The sequence below is a fragment of the Gymnoscopelus microlampas genome (assembly GCF_963454915.1).
Source record: "Gymnoscopelus microlampas genome assembly, chromosome: 10".
In the NCBI taxonomy this organism is placed as follows: Eukaryota; Metazoa; Chordata; class Actinopteri; order Myctophiformes; family Myctophidae; genus Gymnoscopelus; species Gymnoscopelus microlampas.
Window position 1 is genome coordinate 44,543,626 of NC_139947.1, and position 24,779 is coordinate 44,568,404.

A 24,779-nucleotide genomic window follows, 5' to 3' on the forward strand; every position below is an offset into this window, starting at 1 on the left:
TCTTTTGTAGCATACCTCTTTTTGTGTTCCCTTTTCCTTTTGTCATTTTAATTTGTGGGATTTTTGTGCAGCACTTAGTAACTTCTTTTTCTTCTTCTTCTTATTGTTATTATTATTATTATTGTCGGTGGTGGAAAGTAACTAGGTACATGTACTCATTTTGAGGTGTTTTTACTTTACTTGAGTATTTCAAATATCCAATACTTTTACTTCTTCTCCACATCTCAGAGAGGATATTGTGCTTTTACTCCACTATAATTATTTGAAAACTTGAGTTAGTTTGTAGATTTTGATTATTATTACAAAACCACTTCAGACCTATATAATTTGGCAATTTGAAAATAGCCGATCTACAAGATCACAACGTGTCGCGACACGTTGTAAGCTTGTAGATCTGCTATTTTCAAAGTCTTTTTATACATTTTACACATTTGAAAACTTGTGAAATGGGCTTTCTGCATAATGAGTACTTTTACTTTTGGTAGCCTACTTTATGTACATTTCGATGCCAATACTTTTGTACTTTTACTCAAGTAAACTTTGAATACCGAACTTTACTTGTAACAGAGTATTTCTACAATAGGGTATTGATACTTTTACTTGGTAAAACTTTGAGTACTTCTTCCACCACTGATTATTGTTATTATTATTATTTGACTGGCAGGAGTATCAAGTACCGTACGCACAACACAGGTCAACTGGTCGAGTGAAGGGATTGATAATATTTTAGTACACAGCTCTATGGATTGATTGATAATATTTCAGTACATATAGCTCTATGGATTGATTGATAATATTTCAGTACATATAGCTCTATGGATTGTTGATAATATTTCAGTATAGCTCTATGGATTGATTGATAATATTTCAGTACATATAGCTCTATATGGATTGATTGATAATATTTCAGTACATATAGCTCTATGGATTGATTGATAATATTTCAGTACATATAGCTCTATGGATTGATTGATAATATTTCGGTACATATAGCTCTATAGATTGATGATAATATTTCAGTACATATAGCTCTATGGATTGATTGATAATATTTCAGTACATACAGCTCTATGGGTTGATTGGCTAAATGCTTGTCACCCCTTTCTCAGGGTTACGTTTGATTGGCTCATCGGAGCGTGATGTCACAAGGAAGCGCCGAACTCTAGTTTTCCAAAGTTTGTGTGTAGCCATGGATAACAACAGATGAACTAAAGAGAATTCATGTATTATTAGCTGTCTACGTGACAGGTAAGCTCTTACACTATCGACGATGGTAGCTTTAAGCGAATTAGCCTCCAGCTCTCTCTGGTACTGTAAACCTCCAGTTGTGTTTTTGCTATTAAACCACGGAGCCTCAGCAGTATTTAGTCAAGAAAGCAAGCTAGTCGGATGTGAATTTCGATGCTACGCCTTTAAATGTTTAGCTTTGCGAATACAATTACCTCTTCAGACTTGTCGGCAAATGGGAGTTCTTCCATGTTGTCTGTGAAGTGGCCTCACTCGATAGCGACCCAGTTAACATGGTAGCGACACTTAGCAAGTTAGCTTTGTCGTTAGCACTTAGCAAGTTAGCTGACTGTCCCTTGACAGCCTGGCGCTTAGTTTGATGGGTGTAAACATTGACACGCCCACCTACCCATGTCCACACAGGACACATTCACTGTTTATTTGTTTGTTTGTTTGTTTGTTTGGCTTGGAAAAGCTTTAAATGTGTCTACTCTGGAGACAAACGAATCCACTAGTATACAGTGAGAGTAAAGAGGTTCCAAAGGACAAAAGATAAATCAAAAATGAAAGGTGGGAACCCAACCCACTTGAATGCACAAGTGCAATGCTTATTTGCTCAAATGCATTCAAATAGTTTTGATTGATTGAATACTTTATTAGCTGTTTGGCAGAAAAAAGCACAGGAAAGTACAGTTCAATACAAGATCTGCTAAGAGCATTTTAAACCCAAGAAAGCCTATGGCTTTTATTTTTTTCCATTGGGGTCCTTTGTACTCAATTCATCGAAACATTTAATGACAGACAAATATATAATACCATGCAAAACATCATATAAACAGTTAGAAATCAAAAAGAAAAATATGTACACCATCTTTCCTTTTTGAAATAACAATCAAAGACGCTATTCACAGGAAATCTATCACACCATACCTAGAAGGAAGGTAAAAACACATTTACTAACACACCTTTCAAAACAACGACTCACTCAAGTAAACAACAAGGCTGTAATTAAAGTAGTTCAACACAGTCAGTCACTATGATATGTGCCTAATTAATATTACTTGCTGTATTGATGTGTGTCATCGTTTGGCACGTGTAAGGACAGTCCTTCATTTCCTTTCCAAGTTCAGCAGTTCAGAGTTATAAATATAGTCTTTTTCTACTTGCCATTTCCTCTGTCAGATGGATGACATCAACCTACACCACAGGCTCCTGAACTGGAGGCGTAGGATCAGGGAAATGGGAGAAGTACGTCCAGCACAGGAAAGATATATGAGGTTGTTGAAAGATGGAGACACGCTCAGGTGAGCCTAAAGGGTGATTTATAATTGGATGCACGAAGGTGTCGCACACCAAAAATAGCTAATCTACAGGATTGCAACACATTGCGCTGATAAGATTTTATCGGTGTAAAACACGTGTGGGTGAAATTGTTTGTCATACAAGCTCCCAACATTTGCAGTTTCAAAAAGGGGGGTAAAGACTAGAGAAAGGAAAAAATAAGGGAAATAAGTCAGATACAATGTCAAGTATACAGAAGGTGCATGGTTAATAAAATAAATAAACAAGGCAGTTAAATAGCTGCAGATATAGAAACGCAGTCCATTGTGCGTGTAGTCTCTTGTGCAGGTGAGACATCACTTAACAGCAGATATCAAGCATGTTCTGTACACATAAGTGACCGTACCAGCGGAGCACATCCTCAGATACACACCATCCTAGTTGGTGGCCTGTAATTGGCTTGGCAGCAGATTTACACCAGAAACACATAGCTGACCGTATGTATTTCCGGTTTAAATCTGCTGCCAATCCAGCGACGCTATGGGAAAATGAACCGGAACTTGTTATGCCACCTTCGTGAAACCTGGGACTGCAGTTATGCACAGAGCGTATTTTAGTCATACCAGGTTTTTGAGAACGGAATCAAAACATTTCTAATAGTCTTTTCCCCTACATTATATTTACATGTCTGTCTCGAAATCAAGTTTAGACAGGATCTCATTCCAAATTGGTCATATTGGTCTCTAGCGCATTGGCTTCAAAGGAACCTTTTAAATCAATGGCAGAATATTTCTAGTTACATATTTGTACAGTAACTACAGAACAGTAGTAGTAGTAGCAGCAGCTTATTGAGCCTGTCATCATTGTTCATTATGTGTCTTATATAAAAACAAAGCACAATATGAAGGGTAAGCAGTGATATGGGCATGCTGAGTGACTTGGCACATGCAGGTTAGGATTATGATGGGTTTCATGAATGGTTAGCAGTGATATGGGCATGCTGACTCAGCACACAGCAGGTGGTCTCTACTGGTTAACCTGTTTAGATCCACATGGAAACTGTGGAAATTATGCCCCCCCCCCCCCCACAAATTGTATGGGCATTGTGGGCACATTGTGTGTATGCGCAGCAGTTGTCCTGCCACACACAACCCCCCAAGCTGTGTGACATTTCCTCAGACCCACTAATTGAAACAATATTGACAAGAGTTGTCATTGTCATTTACCCAGCAATCTTGAGACCACCCCTACTGGAAGTGGAAAATGCGCTCCTCTGTAATTTATTTTTGTTTCCCTCTCGGGGAAAAAAAGAATCCAGATGCCTATTCTGTGAATTTTCTTTGTATTGGATTTATGTTCTCATTAGAAAATTGATTAATGAATAGGCTTCCACACCTACAATTCTACTGTTTTGTTACATAAGCTATCATGAAGAGCTTTTAATTTAATCCTTTTTCTTCTGTATTCTCCTGATTTCTGCACATACAGGCTACTACTAGCAGCAACATACGACTGTGATTCAGCGTATTTCCAAAACCTTGGAAAAGATGATGGCTAAGGATCTCTGTCATTGTCATTTGACAATACTGATTACATGTGGCTAATAAATTAGCTATTTAAAATATTTTTCACATTATTGTCTACCATAACAGCAATGATTTCCTCTCATTTACTGTACAGTATGTGTACAGTATACAATACTGTAGTTATAGTATGACACAGCTGTCCAAGTGATCACACTGTTACTGTCTTTACACTAGTGCTTGTATATAAAGATGATACATTTGTATGTCTCATATTGGTCTTTGTCATAGTGTCGTGCACCTGCTCTGAGATGCGTTTCTGGCTGAGAATGCTGCAGCCAGACCTATCAGAGGTGGCCTATTCTTAACCTGTGATTTCTTCTTTTTAGTTACCAAGGGAACTCTGACGAAGTGGGTTGCTATGTGGCTCCCCAGCCTTTATCAAAGGGAAATTGCTACTTTGAGGTAAGGCACATTTGACAGTTAAGCCTGTTTCAGCATTGCTCTGTAATGGTATTCTGGTATAGGCTAGTTAATGCAATTGTAATTTCTGATCACGTCTTTTAGTGACTGTAAAACCCTGCCATAAGCATTCCGAGACTTCTTGTCTCTCACCAGTCTATGTGATTACTAAAAACTAATGTCTCAACCCAATGTTGTGTGCTTTTCCTTGCCTCCTTTGCCTTTAAGTAGACCGTGCATCCAAGAGGAATTGAGAGTATTTTGAAAAGCTGAGAATGTTTTGGTTCTTGAGCGATCATTCATTTTGAAATGTTGGGGGGGATTATGCACAATATGATAGGGTTCCCACATACCATCATTTCTGGATGTGCCCAAGATTACTTTTCCATCCATCCAGCAATTTTATCCCCTGGAATCCTATTGCTGACAATTTTCTAAACTTCATATTAAATTCCGAGAGCCCCCTGCAGTCCCAATTCACGACTGCAAAACCACTACCTCAAAAATGTCCTCGCTGTTTTGGAATGAGGGATAGGGTGTGGGTTAGGTGGTATCTCTGAGGGCGAAGATTAATATAACACACAGTGTTTTTCAGTAGCGGGCAGACAGGCAGAGGGAGAGAATATTGGACATTTATTTAGCGAGCTGATGCGCCTCTATGTATCAGGCCTGTTCAGCAGCTCTCTGCATCTAGTGCAGTTTGAAGGGAAAAAAAGTGTCCCAGTGATTTAGTACAGGAAAGCCTGCTAGGGTCCAGTCATAAATTGGGCTAGCGGAGGGTTGCAGTTTGTTATTTATGAGACTTGTGTACAGCGGCTACTGTGTGCATAGTGAAAGTCAATGAGGACCCAGTGGCATGTGGTCTATTGGTGGCAGGTGGGCAGATTTGATGGGCTTCCTTGAATGTTTTTAGACATTGGGAAGAAGACATATAGATCAGAGTTTACCAATCTTTTTCAACTCAAGACCCCCCCCCCCCCCCCCCAGGGACCCAAACTTACAAAAATACATTATGAATTAACCAGTTTGATTACTTTAGATTTTTGAGTTATTTAGAAAATCGTTTAAAATAATATATTTTTTGTAGGAAACGTAAACAAAAAGGAATATTTACTCACGACCCATAAAATGAGCCCGTGAGCCAAAAATGGGTCCCAATCCATTGTTTTTGAAACACTGATATAGATTGTCCTGTCCATTGCAGTGCTGGACACCATACCATTTGTCTGCATCTAGAGCCTGACCGGACAATGAATCACACACCACCTATGAAATATAAAGACAAATATTAAATTCTTAAACGTACAATCCTATATTTTCTCTTGGTTATGTTTGAAGAAATGCAAATTCAGACCACCACAGCTTTGACATCTGCTGTGTATGCCACCCTTGCTCGACCTTATGCATTGTGTAGTATGTGAGGTTTTGTCACTTTGTACCAGATCTTACATTTCCTGTCTGTGCGAACACAATTGGCCCGTGTCCGTGGGAGGGAAGCCGGCCGGGGAGGGTGATATTGGTCAATGCATGTAATCCTACCGGCTGGGGCGGCACCTGTCAACAGGGAGTGTTGGGTGGGAGGAGTAGGACGAAGTCTCTATGTCCTCCTGGTGGGGGCTCCTCACTGGCAGGTGAGTCAGTAGGATACAACAGCGTGACAACAGACAAACGTGTGTGTGTATATACACACACACACACACACACACACACACACACACACACACACACACACACACACACACACACACACACACACACGTGAGCGAGATTCACATGGAGCAGAGCTTGGTCAGTTTAGATGAGTTTAAAATATTGCACATGTACGGGGGTTAAGGTGTCCATTAAACTGCCTATCATTTTATGCAGCACAGTCACCCTTGTTGTGACGCACATGCTGCAATTTTCCCAGATATCTCAAAAGTTTGGGTGGTTGTTTTTCCTATTAAAGGTCAGGCTTCTGTCAGAAAATGCGTCAGCGGTATCCTCGTGTTTCCTCATTACGGATTTTACCATTTTTATTTACCATTTACGCTTTCACAAGGGATTTATTTCGGCTTCACCGGTGCCTCTCCACAGACACTTTTCATCATCGCTCTTCTTCAAGCCCAGCCGAACATCTGCGGCATTCCATTTATTTCAACAGATTTATTTGAAAAGTCCGTTCATTAGTCAACATTCCTAGACGGGTTGTGAACGAGTGCATTCCTTCTTCTTTCGTCATCGAATTCATCTCGCATTTTTCCCCAGGCTTTTATTTGGACATTTACACACACAATTTATATTTTGTGGTATTTTCATGTCTTTGATTGTGTCAAGTGTGGAAAGTATAGCCTGTCAAAGCCAAAACGTTGTCCCATATCAGAGAAGGGATTGGTTTCAGTAGAGCCAAGCCAGAGCGGAGGAGCTGGAGGCCTGGATTTGTACTCAGGGAAACCCAAGAAGTCTGGTTTCAGATCTGCTGATACGCGTTCGCGAACTGTGTTTTGGAAGCCTGTGCTGGACATAGACGGAAAGAGATGGAGAATGATGTTGATTGGCAAGGGGAGAAGCATAAAAAAAATGACAAAGAAGGAATGACAAAATAAAGATGAAAAATGCATCCAGGTGGTACTGGGTCAAAGTTCCTAACCACCACCATGGTGGCACTCCACAGTGGCACTCCAACAAAGACTTATTGGGTGTGAGGCTTGTAGGGGAAGGTGTTATCTGTCGCTGCACCAGCAACTCCTACAGGTTGGTTCAGCAGGGAGCATATGGGAGGGAAAACTTGTTCCTCCGCGTGCAGTGAAACCCCTCACTGTCGGATGACAATAAGTGGACGACGACTCCACGTGTATCGGATGAGACATGGTTGATCTACACCTCCCCAGACTAAGAGTAGGAGTTAGCATTGATGGGATCTAAACAAACGTGGGTAATTAACATAACTACATTGGGGAGAAACAAAAAAAAAGACAAGTATCAGACGAATTAGATCGTTAGCTTTGCCAGGGCAGGCTGTGTGCGTGCATGTGCACCTACACACACCGGAGAGGGCTACTCTCCTTTATTTGTCTGTATCACCTTTCACCTAATTCTGCTTGGCAGTGTATTTCATTTGGCTGGGCCTGCCTATTTGTCTGCCTGGCTGGCTGGGTGGCTGTGTGTCGGACTTGCATGCTTGCTGTCTGAGGGTAGGGGATTGTGGCAGTATTCCCATGCTGCCAGTGGGGCTCTGGACAGCTGTATACCCATGGAGAGAGTCAGACTCTGGGCATCTACAAGAGACCCACACTGGGTAGACAGACTGGGAACCAGGAAAGCCGGAGATTTACAAGCGTCCTCCCCTCCCTGACTGCAGTTTTCCATTGAAAGTGTGACTCAGTGATGTTTCTAATAGTAAAATGTATGACGTGTGTTTTGATTTGGGTTTTCTGTTTCGGTCAAGGGTTGATGGGCTTGCTTTTTCCCGGGATGTATGCTATGTTTCACACAATCTTTCATTTCATCACCCACATAAGCAAGAAAAAGCTTTTAAGTGCCAGGTTTAAGGGCGATGGTAGGCAAACCTCTTATGCCCTTTTTGGTTCTTTGTGGAACAATGGTGTCGCACAAAAATAGTGAAAATAGACGATCTACACGTTCACATTACCGTGTTTTCATACTGTTTTTTTGTGTTTGTGTAGGTGATGATAGTGGACACGGGTGTGAGGGGGACCATTGCTGTAGGCCTGGTGCCTAAGTTCTATAGACTAGACCACCAGCCCGGTTGGCTACCATACTCTGTAGCCTACCATGCTGACAATGGGAAGTAAGTCAAATGGCAACCATGTGTATCTATTGATATATGTATCAGTCATCTATATAACTTTGTTGCTTGCTTCTCTTAAATCTTCTTGTTTTTGCATTATTATAATATTTAATTATATTGTATTATAACTGATTGTATTTGATATTTATATAGTTTATTTTTTTCTTAATGTTTTTGTTTTTAATTTACTTTAGATGACATCTAAAGCCCTTATGTGTATGTTTTTGTTGATATTACTGTTGATTGTTGTGTGTTGTTAGATTGTTTCATTGCGGGGCGCTCGGGTGACGCAGTGGTTAAGTGCCTGCCCACCACTGTGGCTGGGGTTTCCAATCCACAACGGTGCACCTGGCTTTGTTGAGTGTCTATAAGAACACAGTTAGCCCGTGTTCGTGGGAGGGAAGCGGGCCAGGGAGGGTCATATGCACGAATACAAGAACGCCCCAAAACACACTTGCCCAGGTCAAATCCGGCGACCTCGGAATTGTCGCCACCAGGTATTCCTAAACGTAACCTCAGTAAAACTATGCCTAAACCTAACCTTATTCCTAAATGTAACCTCATTAAAACTATGCCAAAACGTAATCTTATTCCTTAACTTAACCTCAGTAAACCTATACCTAACCCTAAGCTTATTCCTAACCTTAGCCTCAGTAAAACGAATACAAGAATACAAGAACCATTGGGGGTGAGTGGTCCATGGAAAAAAAAAGGGGGAGAGTGTGTTTTGGGGCGAGCTTTCCGGTTACCATATGCACATACTCCTACGTGCTGGGGCGACACCAAACAGCAGGGAGTGTTTGGCGGGAGGAGTAGGACGGAGGCTCTACGTCCTCCTGGTGGGGGCTCCTCACTCCTCGCATCTTTCTTCTTATGGACTAGTCCACTCTCGCAATGCTGTAACAATTTAGTGTACATAATAACATTGCTATTAACAAACTATAAAGCTGTAAATTCTGGGACTTGAGGAATCTGTGGAGAAGTAGCAATTCTATGAGGTTAAAACTTTGCCTCCTATGATCAGAAGAGAAGGTGGTGAACTCTAAAGAGGCTCCTGTGAGCATGTTATTCAAATTTGTGGTTGATTAGATGTGTTCAGGATATATTCTGTTGAAAAAGTAGGCCCCTCCCACACATTTTGGAAGTCAATTACACTGTCCTAATTTGGAGGAGATAGTTCCAACAATGGTCCAACAATGTTTCTGCAACATACAGTTAATGTTTTTGCATGTGTGGCACCCCCTATGTGTAGACGTGAAATCACTTTTGCCACTGTGTTGAGTAGAGGCCCATCAACATGATTTTAAAGTAATGTTTTATAAAACAATAATTAAAATCTGAAAATTTGCCAAGTGAATTCAAGCTTGCCATGCCACCAATTGAATAGGCCTGCATTATAGGAGTTTAATGACTATTGTACTGTTTGAAACTCTTACATCTCTCCCTCTTTAGGTTATACAATGGCAATCCAGTGGGGCAGCAATTTGGACCAAAATGTGCTCGCGGTGACCGCATTGGCTGCGGGATACACTCCGAAAATATTGAGGCAGGATTTACAACTGTCTTTTTCACCAAAAATGGCAAAGAGGTGGGTTCTCTGTCTCTCTAAATCACAATTATATCCTAAACAGATGCAATACGGCTCTGTAAATAAAACAGTTGCGTATGCGTTTGTGTGTGTTAACATGGTATCCCAATTTTGGGCCTGTCATGATGGCCAAAAATAAAAAGGAAGAATTTCTAAACATTTTCAAAAAAAGCTGATCTACAAGCTCACAATGCACTGTGGCGCGTTGTGAGCTTGTAGATTGGCTATTTTCAAAATGTCTTTAGTATTAAGAATATTCCTAATCATGGTCTGTCTATGTTTGTCTTCTGTCCAGGTGGGTTCAGTGGAGGTGCCTGTTTCGGTGGAGGGCCTCTTCCCTGCCGTAGGGATGCATTCCCTAGGGGAGGAGGTGCGGGTGGACCTGCAGGCCGAGTGGCTCATGGAAGAAGATGACAGTCTGATGATGGTGGACAGCCATGAGGATGACTGGGGACGGCTCTATGATGTCAGGATCAGCGGCACAGTAAGAATACATGCATTAGACACCTGTTACAAATGGGGATGTTCCCAGTTTCTTCGAATTGTCAAAATTCTTATTTAATTTATCAAAATTGTCACCCATAAAATAGCCCAAACTGAACACTTTTCAATCTATAAGGCCAAATCTCATTTGAAAACCACTTTCAACCTGGTTTCCCTATGTTTGGCATGTCATTATACAGTAGGTGACGTTTTAAAAAATGTTCAAAAATAGCAGATCTACAATCTCAGAACGCAATATGTTATGGGCTTGCACATTGGCTGTTTTTGAAAGATTTTGAATATTGCTTAAGTGGTTAATAAAATAGTTCAGTTCATGTGTATTTTATATGTACTGTGTCGCGCATAAATAACAAAACTGTGACCTTGTAATTTTGACATAAAAAAAAAAAAAAAAAAGCCACAAATGGTGATGCCAGGTTGAAAGTAGTTAAGTCTGTCGGTGGGTTTTATAAATATTTAACCAATGAAAAGTATTAACAAGAGCTTGAGACTAAATAACTTAATTTGATCCTTTGGAACACAGGTTCTTTTTCCCATTTCCTGAAAAGTAACGGTTCTGGACATACAAGGTTTCCACCCAACAGCGATGATATGTTGTTTAGTGCCACTGAGCAGGTGCCAATAATCTTGCACTTGCTCGTTAAGGTTATTAACTGCTTTTTGAGATTGTTTTCTTTTTTTAATAACTCTTTGCAAAGCAGACTATGTTGGCATTATGACTTCCCAAGTCGCCATAAACACCAGGGAAAGTCTCAGTCACTTTCCCTGGATACAAAACGATTTAGTTAAATTATTTTGAATATAATACTTGACCCTCCTAAGAATAAATGTGACTCCCGTCTGGGTTGTTTCTGGAGATGGCTCTATACCATCAGCATTAGTGGGTAATCAAGTTCCTCAGTATGATATATAAAGAAAACAACGGATAATGATGAATACATTATCAAGCTAAAGAACATATACATAGCATTTGAACTTGTAGCCGTAAAATACATATGGGTAGTATGCTTAACTTTGACAGAACAATGTAGCGTGATGGGACAGCAATAACAGAGACTACTGAAATACTGAAATGTAGATCTTTTGCAGTTTTTTTTAATGATAGGCTTTATGATGTAGTAGACAGCAGACCTCCTCAACTTTGTTAGATTGCTCATACAGGAATGTGAATATTTCATATTCATATTTCAAACAGACTTACGAGCCACAGCCAAAGACTTACCAGGAATTTGTATGGTGGCTGATGCTATTTCCCACCCTGCCCACTTAGGGCTGTTCCTGATGAACGGTATATGCAAGTATCTGCAAACCTAAACTCCCGCAGCTAACATGGCACTTTTCTTTTGGGCTAGATATGAACCAAATCAGACCAAGAGGCTTTTTTAATTGATCCTGGGTCATTTTCTCAGACATGTGCTAAGCCATGTTTCATGTACTTCATACGTTTGAGTGGGATTCTGTTTATACGAAAACAGAACAAATTGGCAAAGGTCACAGTGCTGTTCCTGCCACTTTGAGGGAAGAATGAGCTGCACCTCTATATTTTCTTTGTGAGTACCCATCACTGGCATCACCCGAGCACCCACCAGCCTCTTCTCCAGCACAGTGCGAGTCGAAAAGGCAGCAGGCTGCTTTCTCATCAATATAACATGCTGTCCCTGGCAGCATGCACATGTCCTAAATGCACATTAGAGACAGACACACACACACACACACACACACACACACACACACACACACACACACACACACACACACACACACACACACACACACACACACACACACACACACACACCTGCGTGCACATGCTGTCCCTGGCAGCATACATATGTCCTAAATGCACATTAGACACCACACACACACACACACACACAAGACATCATTCTGAAGGTAGACTGAGGTCATGAAAGCAGAGTGCTGCGGGTGAGGATGATTCAACCAGTCTCTCTGTTCTCTCTCTCTCTCTCTCTCTCGCACACTGTTTTCCTGGACTGAGGGCTGGCAATGGCACGGAACGTGCCGGCAGAGCCAAGGGTCCTGGCAGCTCACCAGGTTGTAAAAATTCAATAAGAGGAGTAACGGGACTCTAAGGAATCTTTTCCTCCCTCTCATGTGGTTGGAGGTTTTCACAGCTGGGGTGTCCGACTGCGTGGGCCACTCAATGGTCCAGTTTCTGAGTCCAGGTTTTTGACTTTCTTTAGGTCTCGCAAGTCCCATTCTAGCATCACCTGCCTCAACCCACCACCACCACCCACCACCTTTTACTCCCATCATGATGAGCAAGCCACCTTTAGCCCTCACCCGCATTGGTGTGGTAGCCGGTGAGAGGGCTTCTGAGGCTGACGAGATGCTCGGCTTGATAAGGCTGTCGAGTTTTGACAAGTACAACTAAGGCTTAGTGTGGGTGGATAATACGGGGAGAACAACGTGGCCACAGTAGCTGCCTTTGCATGGTGGCAAGTATGAGGATATGAGTCTTCGGTTCGTAAAGGACAGCAAAGGCAAGGTACAGGGAAGAAAATTAAGGGACAAAAATACCCCCCCTGGGAACCCCATATACAAAAAGATGGGAATGAGATGGAAGCTGAGCATAGGAAAGAAGTTGGTTTTGAAGGCTATAAAGCATTTAGCATCAGGATTATTTAGTATCATGTTGGATTACCCGTTAATGGCGTAAGATTAAGTGAGCCAGAAGGTGGGCACACTTAATCTCTTTTTATAGGTTTGGATCTGTGCGCCGCTTCGCCGTTTTGGTTTCCTCCAACGCGGAACGGTTCCACATTTCCCAGGTCTATTTTGGATCGATCTTTGATGAAAGAAGACCGTTTTTCCTCCTACTTAGTCTACTCTTCTCCTGCCCACACCGACAGTGGCGGCAAACATACAGTACAAAGCACCAACCTGCTCATCGCGAGCAGTTAGGGTCTCACTGTCTTGCTCAAGGACACGGCTGCTCTACCTCCTGAGCCACCGCCGCCCATATTCATGAGTCTCATGTATAGTTAAAAGACTGAACATTTTTCCTTCTTTCACATGTGCGTATGTAGCTATGTAACTAGAGATTTCCACTGTGCTGGTTTCCAGTGACTTACGGGACCCATCATTCTGTGGCCATAGTTTTGCATCTCCAGCTCTTTGCTGTTTGTTTTCACCCTGTGGTACCTTGCTAACATTTGGTCAAAACACTGGAATCGTTTTTTCTGTGTTGCTATTTGATGAAGTGTGGGTAATAACTGTTCCGGATGATAGCTGTCCTTACAGATGGTTAAGAGGGGGGGAAAATAGGGAGAGGGGAAAGATTGCCGCAAGATAAATGACTTTTCTGACTGGTATGCTTTTTATGAGGCGGAATTGAGAAGCACAAAGCCACAGAATGCACAGAGCACAATGGCGATGGCAGTGACTTGTCTGCAGCCGAGACTTTGCCTTTGTGAGCTGTTTACTTTGCAGCCGGCAGGACGCCCGCTCCTGTTTAGATAAGTGGGTATCAGATCCAAGCTTTCTGCCAACTGTCATCATGCCTATCCAGCCTCTCTGTCCTGCACATCTATCTACATAAACCTGTAAGTAAGTAACAAACCTCAGTTGCCCCCCCCCCCCCCCACAAAAACAACTTGCCACTTCATTGTCAAATGTTGTCGTCACCAAAGCATCTTCTATTTAATTTATCCTTGAAGTTGTTGTGATGAAGTTGGTATGAAAGAGAAGTTTCAGCATCCCCTTTGTGCATTTTAGTCTTTTCATTGCAGTCTACAGCATAATCTTTGCTATGTTGTCTCATCTTTGTCCATGTTCATTCCTTGTTTTAGCTCTCATCTTAAGGCCATTTGTTGAGGCTAATACATTATTTTCTTATCCGGCACATATTTGAGTGGAAAACTGAAGCAAATGGAGTGCATTTTAATTCAAAGACCCTGCCTTGGTGGCTGTGTTTTGCCCATGAAGAATTCCACTGGCAGCTCAATATGAAGTGAAAGCAGATGTGTCATTATGCAAAACATAAACAAAAATAGTTGATGGTTGTCACAGCAGAAGTCATCCTCGGGTCTTGATCGGTAACGTCACTTAAAGATAAATAATACATTTGCTTCTACGGCGTGGTTAAGTCCACATATTTATCTTTCCAAATTTGCTGTTTCACAAAATCATATACTTTAGAAATTTTGATTATATGATATTGACACAATAAGACCCAACTTGTCAAGTTTCCAATAATGGTAGGTGATTTGAAAGTGCTGTAGGAAACAAAAGATAGTTCCTGACTTCCTGTCAGCATAAAGCCGGGTTTATACTTGGTTGTGCACTGGTGTTGCACACTGAGAATATCAGATCTACAAGCACAACGTGTTACACTGCAAAGTTGTGTCACCTGTAAATTTGCAATGTTTGGTGCACGACACCGCACACAATGAATTACATCAAGCATGTAACACATTGAATTGCTGCTGGGAATTATCTGAGCTCCTCTGATCATTCAAGCCACTCTTACAATGTTTATATGAAGGATTTGATTCATATATTTGCTGTCTCTTTAACTATTATGAATTTGAAGTGCTTTTACAGATGATCTGACTTGTTCAGTTGCACAAGTCTGTTGATTTCACAGAGCGATTATTTTGTATTACATCAGGCATGATTTATTCTCTCTCCACTTCCATTGTGAGAATTTTCACCTACAGGCACCTAAAACAAACACAGCAGGTTTGGAAATCCTTATCAATGACATTGATGAAAAGAAAAAAAAAACCTTCTGAGACTTAAAGTCTTAAAGTTGAGTGATGCATCTGACTGCGGTTATTTTATTAATAGTGTTTGCTGCCATGCTCATGTTGTTTTTGCAGTGTGTTTTATAATTTTTTTACTCATGAGGAGGCATTTGGCTGGCCATTGCGTACGTGCGGCTCAGTGTGAACACGAGCGGCCGTTCCTCCGCCGCCTGTCGCCACAGCAGTAGCTGTGCGCGCTGACTTAATCCCCTCAGCTGCGGATGAGCGGGCGGGCAAATTAAGTGGGCAGCACCTGATTCTGCAGTTATCAGTTTTCCCAGATTCACTCTCTCTCCACAGCAGACCACATTACACCCCCCCCCCCCCCCCCAATGTACTAAATTACTTTAATTTTCTTTCGTGCATGCTGTTCTGCACCTTACTGGTCATTTCATTCAGCCCTGCTTCCCACAAGAGTTCACTTTTCAGTGTCCACTCCAGGCGATGTCCTCGGTTTGCCCCAGTGTCATCATCACCATCATCATGATCATCATGGCTCCATTCCATGTTTCACCTTTTCCAGTTGCCAGAGCCAGCTCCAGTACCAACACCCTTCTAGGGTTGCCTGTTTCCTTCCTTCCTTCCTGCTTCTAGGAACAATAGTCATGGATCCCCACCATGACACTGCTGTTTCATCTGACGGATGAAAGTTCACAGCTTTCCCATCATCTGTTTTGGTTACCACCAGCCAGACCCAGTTATGGCACCATCAGTGTTGCTTCAAGCTGAGCAGCGTGAGAAAGGAGGAAGCCAGTACTGACTTAATCCAGAGGCTGTGGCCTGACTAACTGGAGGCTGGCTGGCTGTGCTGTTCCATGTTAGAGAAGACCTGCTTTTGAATAAGACGAGTCGTGTAAAATTTCGCTGATCGATCCGCCAGACACAAGAGATTCGGTGCGTCCTCCACAGACTGATACATTTTGTGTTTTGTCGGTTCTGGGCCACCGCTGGTCCTACCAAATTCCCGCTCGGCACAAACTATCCCCGAGTCAGCAGCGACACCTTTACCTGGTGTTTATGTGACTTTGGAAGTCATAATGCCAACATAGTCTGCTTTGCAAAGAGGGAGTTTAAAAAACAATCTCAAAAAGCAGTTAATAACCTTAACGAGCAAGTGCAAGACTATTGGCACCTGCTCAGCGGCACTAAACAACATATCATCGCTGTTGGGTGGAAACCTTGTATGTCCAGAACCGTTACTTTTCATCTTGTGTATACAAGTTAAGCCCGGGACAGACATAAACACAGACAGACACAGGTTCCTGCAATTTATAGATGGATGACATGCCCAAAATAGGGATGCCAAGTTTATAGTGTACGCCGGTATGGTTTGGATGTTGAAGCATCTGCACCTCACTGCGGAGTGGAAAACTACACCCCATGGTTATTCGATCTTCAAAAAAGAAGATTTGGGTCTTTCCCCTCCTACTACACCTACGGTTACTCTTTAGTTTGTTTCCCTTCTGTCTGTAGGATTCACCTGTCCTTTTTCTTTGGAGCTTCCTTTGACCTCCTCACAAAGATGCTGTACCACCATATTTAATCACATGTAGTTTTGTTCTCATGCTTGCTCTCACGTCACACGTCCTCTTTCACTTGGGCTCCTTGTGCATCTTTTCACAAGACAATCTCACCAGCTTCAAATTGGTTTCAATTTCTCCATTTTCTTCAGTTTCCTCTTTTCTTGGAAAATAGTTGATTTGAATTCTGCAAGCTCATGTATCGCGATGCAATGCGTGTTGAGCTTGTAGATCTGCAGTTTTCAGCACATGATACATTGTACGACTATTGGCCCCACTCCCCCAGGCCTACAATAGGCCCATTTGTTTCCAGCTATCATCACATAAAACTGATTGTGAGCCGTATCTCCCTGGAGGTAAGCAGAGATTAGCAGGGGGAGGCTGAGGGCAGGTCAGAGCTTCTGCAGGCAATTATACTCTTAATATCGCATTGTGGGGAGAAGAGCAGAGGAATTATATCTAGGTCACCCATGGCCCCAGTTAGGGGGGATTTTTTTATTACGTAGAAAAGTCCCCCCCCCCCCCCCTCCTGTTCTTTTCTTTGGTTCATAATGTGCTGATCGCTGAATGTCTTTAAAAGAACCTCTACTTTGTTATGACATTGTAATAATGTGTGGTGATTCACCACACATTATTACAATGTCAGTGGTGATTATGGTGAAATTGTCAACAGGATTTCCGTTTCCAAACATGGAATAGATGATTAAGATAAGGAGCGAGGAGTTTCACTTGCTTTCTCTATAGGAATATCTAAAGCTTTAGCAAGGCCGTGTTCAGAAATTAGGACACTCATCTGTGCGGATTCTGTTGATAACGGTGATGTATAATTTAGATTTCCTCATCCATGTCCTGCTGAAATCCTATGCGATATCTTCCCTAGTTTCATAACGCAATGCTTTTATGTCTGTTAAGTGGTTTCACAAGTTGAGCATTCACATATTTAGAAGCCTGTCTTATGGTTCAGCTTGTCCTTGAAACAGCTAGTATAACTATTGTTTGATCCCTGTGCTCGTTGGCAGAACTACTGTACCAGCGACCTGAGTGTTATTGTGCTTCTACCCCTGATATCATGTACATTATAGCATAGCCATCACCACCTAGAATATTGTCTTGACTCCTATTGCCTCATCAATTACTGATTGATCCAGAATTTCACGACAAGAACTTCCTGGACCTTCCTGGAGACTAGGATATAAATAACACCTTCCTCATCCTGTGAATAGTGCACTTGTTTAAACCAGAGTAAACATGCAACACTTTGGCCCACGAAGGACACTAAACTGTGAATTCTTTATTGATATGTATGCTTGCCTTGCCATCTTTTCATGGCATCTCCTCTCTGGTACTGCATAGGTGTTTCCCAAGAATAACGTTAGGGCTTTTCCAGCAGTGACAACCTCTCTGTAAAACTTTCCTTTTTACGACTATGTAACCTGTCCAAAGAAATCAGTGGTGATGGCAGTAGGTGCTGGCATTGGAGCCACAAGTCTGGTTGGGCAACATCCTCCCAGCAGTGGTAGCGGTGATAATAAAATGGAGTGTATTAAAAGGTGGTGAAATACTCCACATGGCCAGTGAGTGATGAGGTGTCAGAGGAGGGCACTGCTGTGAGTGGCTGGCTTTCCAAAGGTTTCAAAGGAAAGCTCGGGGGACAATTGGTTGATTATAGGCTACAGAGTGACTGCTTACATCTATTGTCTTAGATTATGCATTATTTTGGGAAATGTCGTTTTGCCACTACAGTGTGTAATAACAACATAAAAAACTGTTACGGTCATGGCATTTGTAATCACTCTCAGAACAAAGAAGTAGTCATTCATGCTCCCACAATATTTCAAATACAGTGTTGTTGGCTTGGGGTTGGTGAAGTACCCTTAAGGCATGCTGCATACATCGAGGCTAATAATCAGCTTTTCTTCCAACTGTAAATATTCGCTCACCTAACTTCACCCCGCTAACTAGCTGTGTCAGTACTGCAGTAATGACAGGCTGTGTTTTGATTTCCTACATTATTGTGGAGCTTAGTCTGTTTGAACACCCCAGCCCAGTTTAAATAAGGTCGATCTCCCAACAGGAGCATGCCGTATCACATGCCATGTACATGCCTACACTAGACAGATGTTTAAGTCTTGTTGTGAGTGATTAATTTGTTTGGGTGTAGTTCTTTTAAAAACACAGACACACTCGCACCGAGTGCTCTGCCAGCATGTTTGAGATATTACCAAAGCAGCGTGCATCAGAATTTAGTTTATTGTTCTATTCATTTCTGGAGTGTTTGGAATATCTTTAAAGTCTCTAAAGTGGTGGCTTGCAGTTGTAGCGGTCTTGCCGAAGGTAGCCAGTTGCTTTGAAGGAAAGAAGAAATGTTGTGTTTACATTGTAAAAAAAGACGCTGTGACATGGATTTGGATGCTGCATTTTGCAGATGCATGGAGTGCCAACGTCACCTCCGAGCTGTTGGGCCGATACAAAAGCATCAATGACAGAATGCCTGGCACTGAATGGTTTTGTTTCGGCCAATGAAGATCTTTATCATCTGGGTTGCCTGATGTGCAAATGTGATTGATGGACAGGTCAACTTTTGCAACTGGAAGGCATCCAACTCAGCTGAACAATGCAATCGAGCAGGGAACCAGAGCCCCCTCTGTTCAGGCCAAGGGTAGCTAATACCTTTTCCAAGTTATGGTGCCACGTTTGGCTCATATTCCTATTTTTTGTGTTCGTGATCCCTCAAATATACAGGAAAAATAGAGTGCTTAAAGGAATTATGCAGTAGACTCAAGGAGTAGAAGTTTATACAAGGACATCCCACAGACATGACAATGGAAATCAATTATATAATTGTCCTTTCCACTGTAGTACATTTTCAGCATTTATATTACACTACACCCAACTGGGTCAGGACTCTGTCTTGCCTTAACCACTGAAGCCCTATATACATCCCTGTATGACGAATGGAGAATATAGCTGATCTACAAGCTCAGAGCTTATAGATCTATTTTTGAAAAAAACTGTAAACTGTTTGAAAAAGTTTTAAAATATATAGTGACTTGCTCAGAATAGGGATGCCTGGATGAAAGTGGTTAACCCATTCAATCCGGGAACGCATCTGTGTCATTTTTATATTTCTTTGGCTATACAAAAATAGCAGATCTACAAGCTCATAGTGTGGCACCAAGTGCCATGCTACAAGATTGTAGATCTGCAATAAAAAAAAAATCTTGATTTGTTCTTGCAAATATATTGGGGTTATATTTTTTCAGCAAACTCAAATCTTTGCCTCCGGTGGGCCATGGAACTAAATATTTTGAGATGGGGGTGGGGGGGGGGGGTCGGCGGCCAAATACATTTGGAGGTAATTTTTGAGGTCCCTGACATGAAAAAGTTTGAGCGCCACTGATATTATTGCAACATATGTTTTTTTTCAAAAAAACTCTTAGGATTTAGAAGACATTTTGTAGAACCCCCCCCCCCCAAGAAGCAAAGATTTGAGTTACAAATGTTTGCTTTAAAAATATATATATTCAAAGATTTGCATGAATTTTCACGATAAAAAAAAGGCAGATCTACAAGCTCATATGAGCTATGAGCTCGTATATCTGCTATTTTTTTTTAATAATCGAAATAAATCTTAAAATGACAGAGATGCTTTCCCGGTTTGAATGGGTTAAAGAAGAGGTACCTTCATATCAGTTTCACCTTGCGTAAAGTTCCCCCATTAGGTGTGACAGGAAACTGGAAGGACCACTATATGGGCGTTTCACCTGTTTCCCAGGCAGCAGGTCAACAAAACATGGCCTTGCACACCACCGACGCCACCACTCACCACTCACGATGAGGGAGAGGGAGAGGCGGTGGGGGTGGTTCTGTCAGCGTTCTTCTCAGTCAAGCATGCTTCGCTCAAGGCTATGTCTTGCGTCTCTTTCCCTCTCCCTTCCTGTCTTCTCTTGGCCTCTCCGTTACTCAGCAGAGTTGGGGCAAAAAAGGTGTGACTGAACGCTCATCCATTCCCCAGGCATGAACATTGGAGTGGTTGAGGAGACCAGACGATACAAGAAAGGACAGAATTTAACAATTGATAGAGATGTAGAAGTTGAAGACACTCAATCTAGTACTACCATTCTGAAATAATATATAAGTATAAATAACTCTTAAATGGTAAACTAAACTGGAACTTCAGAATGAGTCTCTTTAGCCAATTAAAGTATATTTACACATTATACCAGCCTAGAGATGTAAAACAATCAAAAATTAAAACAATATTGCGAGAAGTATTTGAGCCTTTGCTTTGAGAGACATCTATTTGCAATTATGACATTGATTGGACAGATTCTTTTTTGTACTTGGTGACATTTTCTTGGGTGAACTCTGTCCATTGTAGAATAGTATTTGTGCAAGCTGTAATATTACTTGGCTTAATAGGTCAACTGCTTATAAATGGCTTGGCACCTAGTAGCTCGGCTAATTAGCGGTAGCCTCTGTTGCTAGCCTACTAATTCAGAAATGTCCCCTCAATCACCATAAAGTATTCTGTGACTGTATGGAAAGGAATGAGTGCTGTGTCAGGAGAATTTTTAAAACCGCTTTATTCCTGTATTCTCTGTCTAAAATGATGCTTTGATGTTGGTAAAACTCTGTTTTTAAGTTCTGCAAACAGGAGATGACATTACTTTGTGATTCATGTCATATACTTAAATACTACCAAGTAAACTTAATGCATTTTGTTCATTTTATTTTTAACTTAATTTTACTAACTCAATCGCATTCTCTCTGCATTCAAAGTGCTCAGTATCCATTCACATTATCGTAACCTTATGAGGGCTAAGCTTGGGTAGTAAATATAAAATATTTTTCCTTTTACATAAAATTTAACATCAGAATTTGATTTTTCATTGCTGTGCCTAAAATGGAATGATTAGATCCCCTAAAACTGAGGTACCAAAATGAATGTGCGTTTTGTGAACCATTACTGACCTCTGTCTTCTGTCCGTAAATAAACAACCAGGTCAAATGTTTCAGTTATATTTAGTTAACATGTGCGGCTTCCCTCTGAGATTGTCTCAGCAAGGGCATAGTGTCTATTTCTGCATATGTAAAGCCCGGTTGCGGGCCAATGTTGCACACCAAAAATAGCAGATCTACAAGCTCACAAAGCGTTGCAGTGTGGTGTGTTATGAGATTGTAGATTGGATATTTTCAGTGCACGACACTGAAAAGTATAAATGGCCCTGGGCGCTTGAGTGGCGCAATGGCAAAGTACCTGCCCACCATCACGGAGTCTAGGGGTTCGAATTCACTGTGGTGAATCTGGCTTTGGAGTATCTATACGAACACAATTGGCCCATGTTTGGTGGAGGAAAGCCAGGTGGGGAGGGTGATATTTGTCACTGCACGCAATCCTACAGGCTGGGGCAGCACCTGTCAGCAGGGAGTCTTGGGCGGTAGGAATGGGATGGAGGTGCTGTGTCCTCCCGGTGGGTGCTCCTCACTGGCAGGTAAGCCAGTATGGTACAATAGCAGTGACAACACATACAGTGTGGGAAGGACTTATTTGGCATAATGACTAAATTGGGGAGAAAAAGGGGTAACAAATAATTTGCTACTGTAAATTTAAAAAAAGGATAAATGACCCTGAAGTGTCTATGCCCCCCCTTTCTCCGACCTGTCACATGTATACTGAGCGTGATTCACAACAAAACAGAGACGGTAGACTTAAAGCTACATATTATTGTGGTTACAAGCCTCTTATAACCACTATTCGCTCAACACCACTCCCCTGGCTCCTTGTCTTATCAAACATAGCCCCTCCACATATCCGGCGAGTAGCATTTACTCAAAGGATGCTTCAAAAGGTCAAAGACAATCCCCATATACCAATCCATAGCAGATGTCTTCAACCCGCCCACTGCTTGACTTCCATCTAGATGACCATTTTGGAAGAACACCCCATCAGCTGACTTCCAGTCCAGTCAGCTTGGGAAAAGGAATGGGAGTCCAAGTAGGTCCCAAAAAACACCTGGTGACAGACCCGACCCAACAGGTCCCTGGCATCAACCTCCCAAGGAGACGGTAGTCAACCCTTAATAGATTCAGGACCGGACATAGCCAGCTTTCACAAATGGGGCAATTGCCCTAGCCCACTGTGTGCTTGTGGAGAAGAGCAAACAATGGAACACATCATTGAAGCTTGCCCTGTCCAAAGACTAAAAGGAGGACTAGTTGCCCTCCACGCAGCAGACCAGGAGGCAACTGCTCAAGGACTTTGCAATCGCTAAATAAAATAATTGGCCCCATGAGCTGCAATTTTATTGTGGGGTGATCAGCTTAAAGGGCAAGACCACTTTGGGGGAGGTTTGGGTTGTGTAACCTTGCCATGATGTAACTCCAATGGTGGACAGTACTGGATCTTTGTGAGGTTATATATTGTCTGAATCAACTTTGTTTGCGTTTGTTTATGTGCTAAACGAGTGACTTTGAGAGCTGTTTTACCGTACAATGTAAGTCTAAGAGGAGCATATTTTTGATTATCAATTTCTAATCAATGGAGCAATTATTTTAGATGTCGTGTCCACCTTTGGAGTTACATCATGGCAAGGTAACTACACAACCCAAACCTATACCAAGTGGTCTTGCCCTTTCATTTTTCAGAGGGGAACCAAAACACAGACATTACTGTAAATCAGCACCATGTATTGTATAAAAGATATGGTGCAGTTTTTTTCTGTTCATTAATATCGAATACATTTGACTGATGTAATTCATAGGTTTGTTTACATATGTTCCTGAGGAGTTTGACTTGTAGATGAAAAAGAAATGCTAGAACTTTCTGTTCACTCTGGGCGTTCTGGTCGCTCAGGGGTAAAGTACCTGCCTGCTGCTGTAGAGACTGGGGTTAGATTCGTTTGTGGTTTCTCCGCCTTGGCTGGGCACTCAAACAACACAATCGGTTGTGTTTGTGGGCGGGAAGCCGGTAGAGGAGGGCGTTCTCTGTCGCTGCGCTTGTGACTTTTACAGGTTGGTCACGGTGCCTGTTCAGCAGAGAGTGCAACTGGGAGGGATAGTGTGTTCCTCTGCCCGAGTTAATCCTCCTGATGAAACGTTTCACTGTCAGATGAAAAGAAGCGACTCTATATGTATCAGAGGAGACGTGGACATGTACACCCTCCTCAGAACCACATTAGGGGTTGACATGTAGCCACAAAATGTCACAGGCTCAAAACAGGTGTAAAACATCTGTTTAACTGCGCTTTTAGATACTGTCAATCCATACGTTTTCTAAAAGCATCACCAAAACTCATGTCAACAATGTCAATGGTGGTAAGACAGCATTTCAAGAGGGGTGCCATGCTGCAATTACAAATGGGACCTTAAACTACTTCAGTTAAGTTGCAAAATACTTAAAATGTATGCAGTATAGGTAGAAAGGAATATAAGAGCGGAATGCTTTGAACTCCTGCCAAGGGCGGTGAGAGAGAGAGAAAGCCCTTGTGAGCCGTGGGACTTGCCAGCCGCAAAAGCTGAACCCTCTTTATAACGAAAGTCCCTTTTGTTAGTTATATTTTCTTTGGTGTGGGCAGGGTTTGACAGCTCTCTTCTAGTGCCTCTTGTGTGTTTGATCTCCTCAAAGTAGCCTGAGCTGTTGTTCAACTCTGAGCTAATATACGACTGCAACAGTACTACAGGAATACTATTTTCAGCAACATGGTAACTAACATCCTTCAGTCATGAAGGCTGAATTGAATGTTTTTGACAGGCCCACCAGCATTAGTTCCACTTTGATGGATCACCAGGCAACAGGCAATAACAGAAAGGGGAAATGAAAATGGCGTTGAACTAATTGAGATGCTCGATTTTCCTTTTGGAAGTAGTCCTTACACAGCTATTCCCAAGAGGTGTGCCCTTCATGTACATTACTTAGCTTGTGGAACATAGCACACCCAGGTGCTGTCCCCCACACATTTACCTGCACACACAGGCTTAATACACAAGTCCTTCTGTCCACCCCCACCTTGTTGTCTGTCATCCTTACCTTTGAAATTGAGTGTGTTTATGTTTCCCTCTCCATTACTTTACACACACACACACACACACACACACACACACACACACACACAC

General features: G+C 42.0%; 1 protein-coding gene across 1 annotated transcript in view; it reads left to right on the forward strand.

The window, feature by feature from the left end:
• The first annotated feature begins 1,152 nt into the window (after positions 1–1,152).
• spryd3 (SPRY domain containing 3) overlaps positions 1,153–24,779 on the forward strand; it is a 53,472-nt gene continuing 29,845 nt past the window's right edge. The window contains exons 1-6 of the mRNA XM_084068872.1: positions 1,153–1,248; positions 2,410–2,531; positions 4,421–4,496; positions 8,159–8,283; positions 9,736–9,871; positions 10,167–10,355. Of these exons, the coding sequence (XP_083924998.1) occupies positions 2,410–2,531; positions 4,421–4,496; positions 8,159–8,283; positions 9,736–9,871; positions 10,167–10,355 (648 nt within the window). The 5' untranslated portion in view covers positions 1,153–1,248. The remainder of the gene's footprint in view (positions 1,249–2,409; positions 2,532–4,420; positions 4,497–8,158; positions 8,284–9,735; positions 9,872–10,166; positions 10,356–24,779) is intronic.